Raw genomic sequence first — 16,496 nt, forward strand, 5'->3', positions numbered from 1 at the left:
ATAGTGGATATTCATGGTTTAATATGTTGTCCTGTGTTTTTGTATGGGGATATTTTCATATTTGCTAATGTTTACTGAATTAATTTTATGAAAAAACCCAATTTTAAATACTATTTTGATCTGAATTGGATGAACACTTCTGCTTTATTGATAATATTTAGGGAGAGAATAAATAAAGAGTCAAAGGATCAAGTAGTTATGCATTTGGTATGTGATTAACTTGACTAGAATAATGCAGGTAATTTAATAATCTGGTGGAGCTTACATTATAATAAGGAATGACAATACATGGAAGGGCACTAGCAAGACAGAGAGAAAAATGATCCCTTCTAGGGCATAGTGAAAGGACTATAGAATTTGACATTATGATCTTGTTTTCAAATAGATAAGACAAAAGGCTCATCTCTCAGAGGATGATAGAGCCAGGAGTGAAGCCAATATTCTGATGGAGATGAGACATTTTAAGGAGATTTTCTTTAGGAACATGACAGATAAAGTAGTGACAGATAGTGGTATCTGTATAACTTACCTTTTAGGTTTGATTTTAGAAGCTTAGTTACAAAAAGAATTTGAAAATGCTTTGTAAACCATATATTATTATGTAATCACACAGTAGCATACATAGATATATTTATTATCCCATGACTAATGAAATGTAATCTAGTGTGAAATGGAGTTCAGGTCACTGTTGGTGCTGCTGTGCACTAGGAAACACAGTTGTGTACTAACAATGATAAGACTCACTAAGAAAAGAGACTGACTCCATCCTTGAGTAGTTATCTTTTCAGGAAGCCTAAAAATGATCCCACTTATGTAACTGCCAGATATATCAATGGTGCACCAGTTGCCAGATTTCTAGAACTGGATAAAAATAACTTGAAGAAAGAATCTAGACATTTTAGCAGATATTAAGAGAGACATGGTTAGTCTATGCACTATCCCCAACTCTATGTCTTACTATAACCTGTGACAGTCATGCCTTAGGAGAAATTAGCTCCTATCACCTAGGTAGACCACATCCAAATGGCTTTATAGTTGTTATGAGTGACCTCTAGAATAAAACTGACTGATAAAACTTATTAACTTGCAAAATATATTCACTGACCTTGGGGGTGACTGGGTGGAGCTCTGAGAATGGAGTGTCAATAAGCCCCAGAGCCTAGACCCTAAGTATGCAGAGGATGATGCCACTCTCTTTTGGAGGGAATTTAGGATTTGAGCATAATACATAGGGTTTATAAGAAAGCTTTAAATAAAAGCCACAATTTATAGGTTATAGTAAAATTATTCCATGAGATACAGCATTTATGGTCTTCCCTGTTGACTAGATAAGCATCCCTATAGTGAGGATGAGAATCAGGTTGATAGAAGTTAAATGCTAGAGTATGTTATTGAATATTCTTTATATGCGATGGCTTTGCAAACCTCATTTTATTAACTACAGAACGTCATAAAAATACTTCATTTCATTTCAACACTGACCTTAAACCAATAGAAGACATGTTTGATTTAGGATTACAAATCAAAGGAGTAAAAGAAACCATGGTGAGATAATCCAAGGACAAAATTCTCACTTCAATGAGATCTGTCTTGATCTAGTATAATTCCTATTATCTAGACCCTCGTGGGCACTGCTTACAATTACTTGCTGATTCAACTCAATGGCTTAAGAGTAACGATTATACAAATCTAGAAACTTCACTTTATGTATCTTGTTTTAAGTTTCAAAATGATATATTTTCTTGAAGTTCATTAGCTAGTGTTGAGAAACTAAAATATGCTTTCAACAATTTTGGATTAATAACAATGATATTATTTAATTGATTATAAAAATTATGGCTAGTGAAATAATATCTAGCAATTGCATGAGAAAGCATCAGTCACCACAAACATCCAGAAAGGGCAAGGTTCTCATCATGCCACCTTTTTGATTACCTTAAGAGGTTGAACTTCTAGGGCAAGTGTGCTTATCCCTTTTCTGTCATGGAAACTTTTGGCAAATATGGTGCAACCTTCCCAGAATAATATTGTTTTTACATATTATAAAGATTTTGTTTATTTTGAATTTTACAATTTTCCCCCAATCTTGCTTCCCTCCTCCACCCCCACAGAAGACAGTCTGTTAGTCTTTACATTGTTTCCATGACATGCATTGATCTAAGATGAATGTGATGAGAGATAAATCCTATGAGATATAGCAAAATTACATAATAAGATAACATTTTAAAAATTAAAGGTAATATTCTTTGTTCAAACTCCACAATTCTTTCTCTGGAAACAGATGACATTCTCCATCACAAATACCCCAAAATTATACCTGACTGTTGCACTATTGGAATGAGCAAGGTAGACCATCATCCCCAGGTTGCCGTTAGGGTGTACAATGTTCTGGTTCTGCTCATCTCGCTCAGCATCAGTTCATGTAAATCCTTCTAGACTTCCCTTAATTCCCATCCCTCCTGGTTTCTGATAGAACAGTAGTGTTCTATCATATACATATTATTAAGCCATTCCCCAATTGGAAGACATTCACTTAATTTCCACTTCTTTGTCACCATAAACAGAACTGCTATGAATATTTTTGTACAAGTGATATTTTTACCCTTTTTCATCATCTCTTCATGTTATAGACCTAGTAGTGGTATTGCTGGATCAAAGGGTATGCACATTTTAATTGCCTTTTGGACATAATTCCAAATTGCTCCCCAGAAAGGTTGGATGAGTTTACAGCTCCACCAACAATGTATTAGTGTCCCAGATTTCCTACATCCCTTCCAACACTGATCTGTATCGTTTCTGGTCATATTGGCCAGGCTAAGAGGTGTGAAGTGGTACCCAGAATACTATTTTTAAAATATAAAATAAAATATGTAACTTCACAAAGGAAACCATATTGAAATACAGGTATCAAAATATTAAAAATTAAGTCTGTAGAGCCTAGGTTAAGAAACCTGATCTGAATTTGTTACAATGTGAAAATCCTTGGGAGATTAATTGGAAATGTATATGTTCTACTTGATTATTAGGAATTTTCATCATTCTGATATGGGATAGTGCTTTATATATCCTTCAGTATGCTAACTAAAAGGGAGGTAGCTATTGGCAAGCTTTTCATATTTTTGCTCCACTTGAGAGTTATATGCCATGTCTATAATTAGTACTTCCCTTTTTTAAAATTTGCAGCCTTAACTACATTGAATAATTTGTAAGTTTTGACTCTTTTTTGGCCCTAGAAAGAAAAGTGCCATGAATGCACATATCGATATATTGCATATATTATACACATATAGTTGCATTTCTTTATCATATATGTGTATATATGAAAAACATCTGTATATGGCTATATATGCACATATACAAACATACACATGCAACTCCTATCTGATATCTCATTGCTATAAGGCTTCTCTCTTTCTTTGGAGATAAATCCTTTGCCATGTAAAAGGCTCCAACATTCTTCAGTCCTCTTCAAGTTTCAAAACTTCAGAAATCTTTAGGTGACAAGGCTCTTTGAGTACTTCTGGCTTCCAGCTCTTGGTTATAGATACACATACATGAATATAAAAGCTTAATGAAATAAGGCAATATGCAAAAATATTAAAACCATGAAAATTCATTAAAGCGCATCTGCTTTGCTCGGAGATCTTTTGTGTTCCCCTGTTATGTCCTTCACTGTTTTGGAGTCATGATATAGAAAAGAGCACATTAACAACTAGGTCTGAGAAATATTCTGTTTTCTCTGAGCAGTGATTCTGTTTTTTATAGATTTGCCTTAGATTAATGCAAAGAGTCATTTCTGTCTGAGATAAGTTCTCATCATTGAAAAAGCTTGCTCAGAAATGGATGCCTTCCTGAAAGGACAATTCATAAAGCAAATTATAAAGTGGATCCAGATTGTTAGCTGTAGTCAAGGTTTGTGAGCATTGTAGATAATATCCAAGAATCATTTGATTACCAAATTAAGACTCAGAGAAAGTATTGCAAATACTTTATTCTAAAGGTGAATTAAATTAGTAAAGTTACAGAAAAGTCCATAATGACAAAACAGAAGTGCACATTGGAATGAATTCTTCATCCTGGAGAGAAGTTACTTGCATAGAGACTGTTTTTTTTTTTTTTATTTTACTCATTGAAAACAGTTTTGTCATCAGCTCAGAATCAGAGTGACAATGATCTCAGGAACTTAGATTTGCAAACCCAATTTCAATCCATTGATTTTTGCAAAGAAAATCATTATTATAAAAAAATTAAAAAGAAGTTATAGTAGTTTGTACAATTTTTATATAACTGAACTAGCAATTTAAAACTAGGAAACAATGATTACTTTTTAATTGTTTTATTCTTTTTTTTTACTTTCAGTGAAGCAGTTTAAGACCTAATTTTTATATGCGCAAACCCCTAAATGATTTGGTAAAAATAAGCTGATGCCTAGGATTAAATAACACGTTGATATCTGAAACTAATTAGAATAGTTTCTTGTGGCTTCAATGCAAGCATGTTATTATGTTTAAATAATCATTGATGGCGTTACTCTGTTTCAATTATCTCCAGAGATGGAAGCAAATTTCAAATGATCTGATTAGGACATAGACAGGTAGCCTTGCAATTTAACTGCAACAATGAATGGTTGCAGGAAAAGTTCTTCAACAGTTGTGAACAGTTGGAAATTAGATTTTTGTGTTTACAAGGATTGGCTGAAATTAAAACAAAAGTTGAAATATATTTAGTATCATTCATCTCAGTATTGGTTATGCCAATATCATTCTATACTATAACAGATACCTAATTTAGGAAGGAAAAATTTGACAGAAAATTTGGTATTGTAGACTACAGAGTGTCCAAACCATGATAAACTCAAGATTTCTCTTGAATAAACGTGTAGCAGGGATGCCTTTACAGAGGGTATATATAGATTTTTTTCAAATTAAATATTAACTTTAATACATTAATTGAAGTTAATATTTAATTTGAAAAATTCTAGGCAATATTATTGCTTAGAGAAACAGGGAATTTTGATTTTTTTCTAAGCAGTATGTTCACTGGACATATAACTTAGTTACAGATATTTTCTTGTCTGTAATGCTCATGTATGCAAATGTTAGCTGAGAGTCTGTTTTTGTTGTATTTTGCTTTTCAATATTCTCAGAAACTGATTGTGACTATGTCTCGATTCACATGGTATAACATTATTATTTTTCATTTCCATCTGATGATCCAAGTGTACATACATGGAACTGAAATAATGAGATCACTTAGAGCAGTTGGAGTTGTCTGTTCAAATGACCCAACTGTAATTAATTATTTTCAATTGATAATTACCCCTCCAAAATAAAAGTTGAAATTATTTTTAAATTCTCACAACCAATTAATTCATTCATACTTACTGCACAAGTTGTTGCTGCAGGAATTTGGGCACTTGGCACATGGTCTTCCTATTTCATAAGGGGAATTTAGTCTAGACACAATATTTCCACTGGAATATCAAAGAAGAGATAAGACAAGTCATTTTTTTATCTTGTTCTCAAATAATTTGGAGATGTATTTCTCTGCAGCATCTAATGTCATGAAGGGACTCTTTTCATTGCAGTGACAAAATTCCTTTGTAAATAACCAGCAACCCATAGTTACAGAGACTGTTTGAGTAGCAGATTTGGGTGCAGGAAATTCTTTCCATTAGAATTCTGGAGGACAAAATGGAAGTCTATTGAACAGTCATGAGCTCTATATGTTTCTTTTAAAATTTCATTTATTTATTTATTTAAGGCAATGGGGTTAAGAATGACTTGCCTAAGGTCACACAACTAAGTGATTATTAAGTATCTGAGGTCACATTTGAACTCAGGACTTCCTGACTCCAGGACTTGTGCTCTATCCATTGAGTCACCTAGCTGTCCCTGAGCTATATATTTTTCATTTAATTTCATATTTGGGAGGGCCATTGACTGTACCTGAAAAAAAATCCTCACTATACCATATCTAGTAAGGTGTCATTAAGTCTTTTTTTTTTGTCATTAAGTCTTCACTTGAAACTCTGCATTTAGAAGGCGACTGCTATATTCCAAGGCAGCTCCTTTTAGTTTGGGATAAAAGTGCTAATTGTTATTTTTTTCTGACACTGTCTCTAAATAGACAATTTTTGTCAATTATTCTTCCTAGTCCTACTTCTATTCAGGGACTACTAGAACAAGTCTCTTCCCTTTCTCATAATCTATAAAATATTTTAATTTAGTTGACAAAAATCTCTTCAGAGTGACAACTCCAATTCTATCAAACAGTTGTCACATGGCATGGACTTAAAGATTTTTACCAACCTGGTCATCTTCTTTGAACTAGATTCCAGGTTGTCCTTCCTAAACTTTTATTGTATAAAACTGAACAAATCATCATCAATGAATATTTGTTAAGGAACTGCCATGTGCTTAGCACCATGATAATTACTGTAGATTGAAAGAAAGATAAGATAGTCCTGCTCTCAAGACCTGCTTTTAAGGAGTCTAAAGTGGGATACAACTTGCACACAACTATGTGCAAACAAGATATACGTAGCATAAAATGGAAATGTTCAACTGAGGAAAGGAAATTGCATTAAGGGTGATTAGTACAGACTTCCTACAGAAGGTGGAATTTTAGTTGAGACTTGAAGTGAGCCAGGGAAGCTCAGATACAGGGATGATAGAGCAGAACTTTCCAGTGAAAAATGGAGCTGTCAATGAAAATGCCTACAAACAGGAGATCAGTTGTCTTCTTTGAGTAAAATGGAGGCTAGTGTTTTAGGAATGTAGAGTATGTAAAGTGGGGTGCCAGGTGTAAGAAGATTGGAATAAATGGCGATGGTAGGTGGCTATGAAAGACTTTGCATTCTAAATAGAATTTTATGCTTGAGTAGTGAATGTTATTAGAGAGTGCACATTAGTGAAATCACTTTGATAGCTGAGTATAGAATAACTGGTATAAGAAGTGATTTAGAGGTCAAACAATAAGCTATTGCAATAATTCATGAAGGTGATGTTGATAGTCTTCACCAATATGGTGATAATGTTAGGGTATACTAATAGTTTACTGTGATGTAACATTCTTGAAAACTAGGCTTTTTTTAAAAATGCAGCCCAGGGGCAGCTAGGTGGTGCAGTGGATAAAGCCCAGGCCCTGGAGTCAGAATTACTTGAGTTAAAATCTGGCCTCAGACAATAGTTACCTAATTGTGTGGCCTTGGACAAGTCACTTAAACCCATTTCTTTGCAAAAAAAAAAAAAAACTAACTCAAAAATAATGCAGTCCATAATTGTATTCACTCTTTTGGCTGACACATTAGTATCAATGATTCACATTGAACCTGAAGTCAGCTAATCATACCCAACACATGATCTTTTTTAGACAAATTACTGTCAACATGTCTAACCCATCTTTGTATTATAAAGCTGAATTTTTCACATAAGCATAATAGTTTATACTTATCTTATTTAATTTCCTTTTAATAAATTAAGCCTATTGCAATATGCTGTTACCTTTTTGGATTTCTTATTTTGTCAATCTGAGTTAAGCAGCTCTCTCATATGAGCATACATTATATGACTTTATCCAAAGTAAACATAAAAATATTAAAAAATGAACACAATTCAGCAGAGATTGACAGGTTATCACACTGCAGATTTCCATGGATGTCAACATCAAACATTTAATGACTATTCTGTGAGTTTAAACATTTCCTAGAGAATATTTTAGTAACACATAAGCCCACTCTTGCATAAATTCAAGCTGGCTTCAAAGAATGTTTTATGCTACTCTTTTTAAAAACTCCTACAAGGTGGAGGATGTGACCATGTAAAAAAGAAAATGCATTCTGATAAACTTTGATTCCTAAGCAAATTATAACATGTGGTGGTCTCCACATATATCTGTACTTTCAAAATATGACTAAATAGGAAGTTTGGAATAGTAGGAAAAGAACTGAACTTGTATTGAGAAGTCTTGTCTTGTCTCTCATGTTTATTATTTTGTTCATGCTAAAGAGTTTTAGAATCTATATATTTAAAATATGAAGGTGCACATAGAGGAAAACTATCTTCTTAAACTTCCTGGATATTTGCGAATCTCCAGAGAAGTCATTAATAGCCTGATTTCATATGTTTCTGCCAACAGATAAGTAGCATCATAGAATGCAATAAAAATGAACATACATTATAAGAACTGGGAGAAACAAAATTATCTAAACTAAGATTCTGCTAAGATGCCAGGCACTGTTTGAAGCTTTTCTGAATTTCACTCTGAATTGACATGAATCAAGTCTCTTAACAGATTTTGGAAACACAGAACCCACAGAAGAAAAGGGGAACATCTTCCAGCAAAGTCTGTCTTGAGGGGAGCATGGATGTGCCCAGTGCAGGGAGAGGGCAGGGGGACCAGACATCTATCTGGCTAACTGGGCTGGTTTAGAAAACTGGGCTACCAGTCCCTGTATTCCCTGCTCAACTCCTGTGGGAGGGCCTAACTTTCTCCAGAACAAACACAGAAACAGTCCCATGTTTTCACACCTTGCCTTAAGGGTGTGGGCAGCAGATCTTCCCCAACTGATTACCTAGAGAGAGACTTTTGCTTTCCTAGCCTGAGGGCCCAGTTCAGATTATGAGGTCCAGCCCCAGGTCTAGGGAGGGGGTCACCCCCAACACAGACAATCCAGAGAAAGCTTCTGGTTCCTTAGTGGTGGACACACTGAGTAACCTTCTGTAGTGCCTAACCCCCAGTGAGTAAGGCCTCTAGGAATCTCAACACCAAAGTCTACAAACCAACCCCTCTGCCAACATAAGATTTTAGGGAAAGAGGCCAAAATGAAGAAAGGTCCCCCAAAATATCTTACATTGAAAGTTATCTTGAAGTACAGAATACTAGCTCAGAAATGCAGGACAGATGGGATGGAGCTTCAGAAGAGAAAATGAATTGTTCTCCAGCCCATAAAGGCTTATTAGAAAAGATCAGAGAGGAGTTTAAAAATCAAATGAAAAAAAATTGGGTAAAGAAACACAAGAGAAAATTAACATCCACAACAAGAAAACAAATTCTTTGCAAATATGATTGGACAATTGCAAAAAGAAAATAGTTCTCTCAAAAACACAATTGGGCAAGTGGGAAAAAAGATAACTCCTTCAAAAATAGAATTAACCAATTAACCAAGGAGAAGCAAAAAGTAGATGAAGAAAATTCTTCTCTAAAAAAAGATTGCAGTCTTTGGAAAGCAATGATTTCATGAGACACCAAGATTCTGTTAAACAAAATTTTAAAAAAAAGTAGAAGCAATTGTAAAATACCTCATTGGCAAAGCAATTGACCTGATAAATAGATCCAGAAGAGGCAATTTAAGAATCATAAGAGTACTTGAAAACCTTGAAGAACAAAAAAATTCCTGGACTCTGGACTCCATAGTTTAGGATAAATTGAAGGAGAACTGTCCTGATATCCTGCAACCAGAGGCCAAAATAGTCATGGAAAGAATACATTGATCCAGTCCTTAAAGGCATTCCAAAATGAAAACACCAAGGAAACTCCAGAACCATCAAAGCAGGGAGAAAATCTTGCAAGCAGCCAGAAAGAAACAATTCAAATACCAACAAGCCACAGTCAGAATTACATAGAACTTGACTGCCTTGACATTAAGGCATCAAAGGGCTTGGAATATGATATTCCAGAGATCAAGGGAGCTTGGATTACAGCCAAGAATTCACTATACAAGAAAACTGAGCCTTCTCATTCAGGAGAAAAGATGGACATTTAAGGAAATAGGAGACTTTCAGTCTTTCCCGATTGAAAAGACCACAGCAAACAGAAAATTTGGTCTTAAAACAGTAGATTCAAGAAACAAATGATAAGGTATACAGGGTAAAAGGGAAAAAACCTGTCAAAAACTGGTTACATCCCTATCTGGGATAAAGCTTCTCCCAGGCAGAAGGACTGGACGGACATTCATCTTATGTCCATGAATTTGATGGAATGATTTTTAAAATATCTCATTAAAAAGGGGAGGCAGTAAAGAAATGTGAGGAATAAGGAGATTGAATGGGATAAATTACATTATATGGAGAGGTGCAAAGGACCTTTCTCAATAGAGGGGAAGAAGGGAGGAGGTAAGAACCACCTGAATCTTACTCTCATCAGTTTTGTCCCAAGGAGGGATTAAATAAGTTTCAAAACTTATCTATCTTTCAAATATTAAGAGGGGAAAGAAGAGGGACAGAGGGAGGGACCAATAGACAAAAGAAAGGAAGAAGGAGAAGAGGGAAAAAAGAAATCAAAGGGAGAGAGTTGGATAGAAGGAGGTAAACACACTGAAGGAGGTGATATTCAGAAGCAAAATGTTGGGAAATAGTGATAAGGTGAAAAGGGGGGGAATACAAATGGAGGGGAGATAGCATGGAGGGCTATAAAATGTTAGTAATTATAACTTCAAATGTGAATGGGATGAAGTCTCCTATAAAACAGAAGCAGATAGCAGAGTGGATTAAAAACTAGAAGCCCACAAAATGATACTTACAAGAAATGTATTTGTAGAAGAGAGATACCTATAGACTAAAAGTAAAAGACTGAAGCAAAATATATCATGCTCCAGGTGAAATGAAAAAAGCAGGGAAGCAGTCCTTATCTCAGACAAAGCAGCTGCAAAAATATATCTCAAAAAAAGATAAGGAAAGAAACTATATCCTCCTAAAAGTTACCATAGGCAATGAAGTAATTTCAATACTAAATATGTATACACCAAGGTATAGCATCCAAATTCTGCAAAAGATGCAGAAGATGAATAAGTTACAGCAAGACATAGAGATCAAAACTCTACTGGTGGTAGACCTCAACTTCTCTCTCTCAGAATTAGAAAAATCTAAGCATAAAATAAACAAGGACGAACTTTAGGAGGTGAATAGAATGTAGGAAAACTTTGATATGAGGGACATCTGGAGAAAATTGAATGCCATGACATCTACATAAAAATTGACCATGTACTAGGGGATTAAAACCTCATAATAAAATGCAGAAAGGAAGAAATATTGAATGTATCCTTTTCAAACAATGATGCAATAAAAATCACATATAATAAAGGACCATGGAGACATAGAACTAAAACAATTTGGAAACTAAATAATTTAATTTTAAAGAATGAATAGTTCAAATAACAAATCATTGAAAGAATAAATGATTTCATCCAAGACATTGAAAACGAGACAGCATAACACAACTTATGGGCTACAGCCAAAGCAATTATTAAGTGAAACTTTATATCTCAAAATGCTTACATAAATAAAATAGAGAAAGAGTAGATTAATGAACTGAGCATGCAACTAAAAAAGTTAGAGAAAGAACAAATTTAAAATCCTCAACTGAATGCTAAATTAGAGATTCTGAAAATTAAAGGTGAAATTAATAAAATCTAAAGTAATAAAAATATTCAATTAATAAATAAAACCAAATATTTCTTTTATGAATAAAGCAATAAAATAGATAAAACTTTGATTAATTTGATTAAAAAAAGAAGAAACCTAAGTTACTTGTATCAAAAATGAAAAAGATGAATTCATCACCAATGAGGAGGAAATCAAAATAATAATTCAGGACTCTTTTGCCCAATTATATGCCAATAAATTTGATAATCTAAGCAAAATGAATATATATATTTGAAAAAATATAAGTATCCAGCTTAAAAGAAAAGGAAGTTGGGTCATCTAGGTGGTGTAGTGGATAAAGCACCGGCCTTGGAGTCAGGAGTACCTGGGTTCAAATCCGGTCTCAGACATTTAATAATTACCTAGCTGTGTGGCCTTGGGCAAGCCACTTAACCACATTTGCCTTGCAAAAACCTAAAAAAAAGGAAGTTAAATATTTAAAAACTCTATCTCAGAAAAAGAAATTCAACAAACTGTTAATGAACTCACTAATAAAAATCTCCAGAAACAGATGAATTCATAAATGAAGTCTATCAAGTATTCAAGGAAAAAATTGGTTCAAATTCTATATAAACTATTTGAAAAAAATAGGTGAAGATGGAACTCTGCCTAATTCTTTTTATGACACCAATATAGTGCTGATACCTAAAATAGGAAGAGTGAAAACAGAGAAAGAGAATTATGGACCAATTTCCCTAATGGATATGGATGTAAAAATCTTAAATAAATTAGTAGCTAATTTGATTATAGCAAGTTATCACTAGGGTAATACACTATGACCAAGTAGGATTTGGTTCAATATTAGGAAAACTGTTGGTTTAATTAACTATATCAATAGCAAACCTAAATCAAGTTAAAAAAATATGCTTCTATAGGTATTAATTCACCATAAATTTCTTCTTTGGGGATGGATGACATTTTCATCCTAAATTATTCAGAGCCATCTTAGATCATTGTATTACTCAGAATAGCTAAGTAATTCCCAGCTTATTTTTACAGTGTTGCTGTTATTGTGTATAACGTTATTCTGGTTTAACTCATTCCACTTTGCATTGACTCATGTATGTCTTTCCATGTTTTTCTGAGAGGTTTCTGATCATTATGTTATAACACAATAATATTCCATTACAGACATAGACTACAAATTATTCAGCCATTCCTCAACTGTGACTCAATTTCCAATTTTTAACACCAGAAAAGAGTTGTTGTACATATTTTAAAAAAGGTGCTTTTCTCTTTTGCTGTTTTTTAAATCTCTTTTTGGAAAACAGTTCTAGTAGTGCGATTCCTGGGACATAGTGTGTGCATGGTTTGCTAGCTTTTTGGGCATAGTTCCAAATTTCTCTATATAATTGTTGAATCAATTCATAAATCAAGTAACAGAGCATTATTGTCTCAATTATTTCCATATGTCCTCTAAAATTTGACCTTTTCTGTTCCATTAGTTAATCTCATAAGGGTGAGGTGGTATCTCAGAGTTGTGTTAATTTTCATTTCCATAATCAGTAGTGATAAGCATTTTTATGTAACTATAACTTTGATTACTTCATCAGAAAACTGATTGTTCATATCTTTTGATCATTTATCATTTGGGGAGTGACTCTTTTTTAAATAAATTTGACTGTTATTCATATAATTGAGAAACGGGAACTGTATCTGAGAAACTTGCATCAAAAAAAAAATTAGAGTTAATTTGCTATTTCTTTCCCTTCATCGTTTTTCCTATTTTTTTCCATTCTGTTATTTTTCCCTTTGTTTTCCCTCCTCAAAATTGTTTGCTAGGATATTAACATTCAATTTTCAGACAAAGAAATCTAAGTTACCTATAGTTATATGGAAAAATGCTCTAAATCATTATTAATTAGATCAATGTAAATTAAAACACTTCTGAAGTACCACCTCACACTTTATTGGCTAATATTACAAAAAAGGAAAATGTTGGACTTTGGTGTGGATGTGGGAAAAGTAGGACACTGATGCACTGTTGGTAGAAGCTTGGGAATTTGGTTACAACATTTTGGGGAGTTTCCATTTGGAGATCTCTTTCAAGAGGTCATTAGTGGATTCTTGCCATTTGTATTTTACTTCTGGTTCCAGACTATCTGATTTTTCTTGATCTTTTCTTGAAAGATGATCTAGGTTTTATTTTTTTGTTTTTTTTATTATGATTTTCAGGTAGTACACTAATTAAAAAATTTATCTCTCTTGATCTATTTTCCAGATAACTTGTTTTTCCACTGTTAAAGTGGGGAAAATGAGAAAACAGAAAAAATTCTAACCATAGAAAGTTACTACTGTGAAAAGGAAGACACACACTCAGAATTAGATAGCAAAGTTAAAACTTTTACATTCGAAGCCTCTAAAAATAATATGACTTGATCCCAATTCCCATAGTAGAACTCAATGAAATGAGAGGTAGAGGAAAAAGTGGAAAGAAAAATTAGAGTTATCTTAGAAATCTTGAAAAAAGTAAACAATTTGATAAAGGGGCACAAAATAACGCTAAAGAAAAAAACACTTTAATAATAAATGAAACACAAAAATCCAATGAATGTCTTAAAAAACAAAACCTGTCAAATACGAAAGGGGCACAAAAATCACTGATGAAAAAAATTCATTGAAAGGAACTGAGTTTTGATTATATTAAGTTACAAAGATGTTGTTCAAACAAAACCACTGCAGCTAAGATTAAAAGGAATGTAGTAAATTGGGAAACAGGTTTTACAAATAGTGTTTCTGACAAGGGACTCAATTATAAAATATATAGATAACTGAGCCAAATTTATAAAAAAAAGTCATTCCTTGATTAAGGGTCAAAGGATATGGAAAGGTAATTCTCAGACAAAGAAATCAAAGCTATCTATAGTCATATGAAAAATTGATCTAAATTACTATTGATTAGAGAAATGCAAATGGAAACATCTCTGAGGTAACACCTCACACCTTTATGATTGATCATTAATACCAGAAAGGAATACAATCAATGTTGGAGGGGATGTGGGAAAACTGGGACTCTAATGCATTGTCGGTAGAGCTGTGAACTGATCCAGTCCTTCTGGAGAGCAATTTGGAATTATGCTCAGAGGACAATGAAAATGTGCATACTCTTTGATCCAGCAATACCACTACTGGATCTGTATCCTGAAGAGATCATGAAAAAGGGTAGAAATCCCACATGTAAAAAATATTCATAGCTGAACATTTTTAGTGGCAAAGAATTGGAAATTGAGGTGATGCTGATCAATTGGATAATGGATAAACAATTTGTGGCATCTGTATATAATGGAAAACTACTGTTGTATAAGAAATCATGAGGAATGGAATTTTAGACAGGCCTGGAAAGACTTGCAAGAATGGATGATGAGTGAAATGAGCAGAACCAGAAGAACATTATACACTTTAACAACAAGGGATGATGATCAATCATGATGGACTTGTTCATTCCAGCAATACAATAATGAAAAACAATTTTAATGGACTTGTGTTAGAAAATACCATCCATACCCATAGAAGGAACTTTGGAGTTTGAATAAAAACCATAACTTATTATCTTCAATTTTTAAAAAATTGTCTTTCCCCACTGAGGGGAGGAGGATGGGAAGGGAGGGTGGAAGGATATTTTCCAACTTAATATATATATATATATATATATATATATATATATATACATTTATTTATTTATGTGCATATGCATATGGATGAATGTTGAAAAAATTTTCATAACATGAATAAAGAAAAATAAAATATCAATAAAAATTAGCAAAATAGAAGTTGTTTTATGTATTATGTTATTTTTCCCTCTAATTTTTTCTTTAATCTGTTTGGATCTTATTCTTCTCTCAACATGTTTAATATCAATCTATGTTTAGCAAGGTTATAAATATGGTACTTATATGAGAGTGCTTTCTGCCAACAGAAAGGAGAGGGAATTGAGTGAGGGAGAAAAATCATAAAAATTAAAATCTTGTAATATATATGTATATGTGTGTGTCTCTGTGTATATGTATATATGTATGTATGTATGAAAGTATGTATACTTAAGGGCTGAGAGTACTATGCTGGGAGAATGGCAAAGGTAGAATGGAGTAATTGTCTTCTATAAAAGAAGCAAGAAAAAGCTTTTGCAATGAAGGGGTAACCTGAGGGGAGTGAGGGTGAATAAGTAAACCTTACTCTCATCAGAGATGGCTGAAAAAGGGAATTGGGTATAGAAATCTATCTTACCTTACATGCAAATTAGAAGGGAAGAGGATAAGAGAAAAATTGAGTGATTGAAAGGAAGACAGACTGGGTTTGGGGATAGTCAGAAGCAAAAAAAAAATGAGGAGAGACAAAATAAAATAAAAGGAGAGAGAGAGAGAGAGAGAGAGAGAGAGAGAGAGAGAGAGAGAGAGAGAGAGAGAGAGAGAGAGAATAAACAGGGTGAGGAAAAGAATGGTGTGAAACAAAAGTAATATTTGAAATGGAGGAGGGAGAACCTCTCCTTTGCCTCATCTCCCTTCTTGCTAAGGGAGATCTTCCTCAATCTCTCAATTCAAGTGACTATCTTTTGCCTGTTTAGCACATTGCATGATATAAATTACATATTTAATATATGGTGATTGATTGATTGGTTGATTGATTTAGCAACACAATGATGACTCATCAAAATTCTAAAGGACACATAATGAAAAATGCTGTTTAACCCAGTTAGTGAACTGATAAATTCAATATGTAGTATTCCTTAACACCGCATCTGCCACATAGCAGGCATTTAATAATAATTTACTGATTATAAATATTTGTTTCTATTTTGTGGTTAGCAAGGTACTTTCATCAACCCAGGGAGGTAAATGATGACATTGTTACTAGACCCATTTAATAGATACAGAAACGGAGATGCTGAGAGGTGATGTGATTTTCCCATGATAGTCTAAATAGCTAGAAAAGGAATCAAAGCACTCTTTTCTTCTTACTCAGAACTCATAGGTCTCTCTAATATATATCATTTTTCACTGATATGTTAAAAAGTTACCAATTAAAATAGCTAAATTGGAACACTTTGTTATTTTTTCTGTGACCATATGTATTTTC

General features: G+C 33.4%; 1 protein-coding gene across 1 annotated transcript in view; it reads right to left on the bottom strand.

The window, feature by feature from the left end:
• Positions 1-3,975: 3,975 nt before the first annotated feature.
• LOC141523742 (cysteine-rich secretory protein 3-like) overlaps positions 3,976-16,496 on the bottom strand; it is a 54,334-nt gene continuing 41,813 nt past the window's right edge. The window contains exons 7-8 of the mRNA XM_074237171.1: positions 5,385-5,473; positions 3,976-4,694 (exon numbers count right to left, since the gene is read on the bottom strand). Coding sequence (XP_074093272.1) covers positions 4,567-4,694; positions 5,385-5,473 — 217 coding nt within the window. The 3' untranslated portion in view covers positions 3,976-4,566. The remainder of the gene's footprint in view (positions 4,695-5,384; positions 5,474-16,496) is intronic.

The sequence above is a fragment of the Macrotis lagotis genome, chromosome 5, assembly GCF_037893015.1.
Source record: "Macrotis lagotis isolate mMagLag1 chromosome 5, bilby.v1.9.chrom.fasta, whole genome shotgun sequence".
NCBI lineage: Eukaryota > Metazoa > Chordata > Mammalia > Peramelemorphia > Peramelidae > Macrotis > Macrotis lagotis.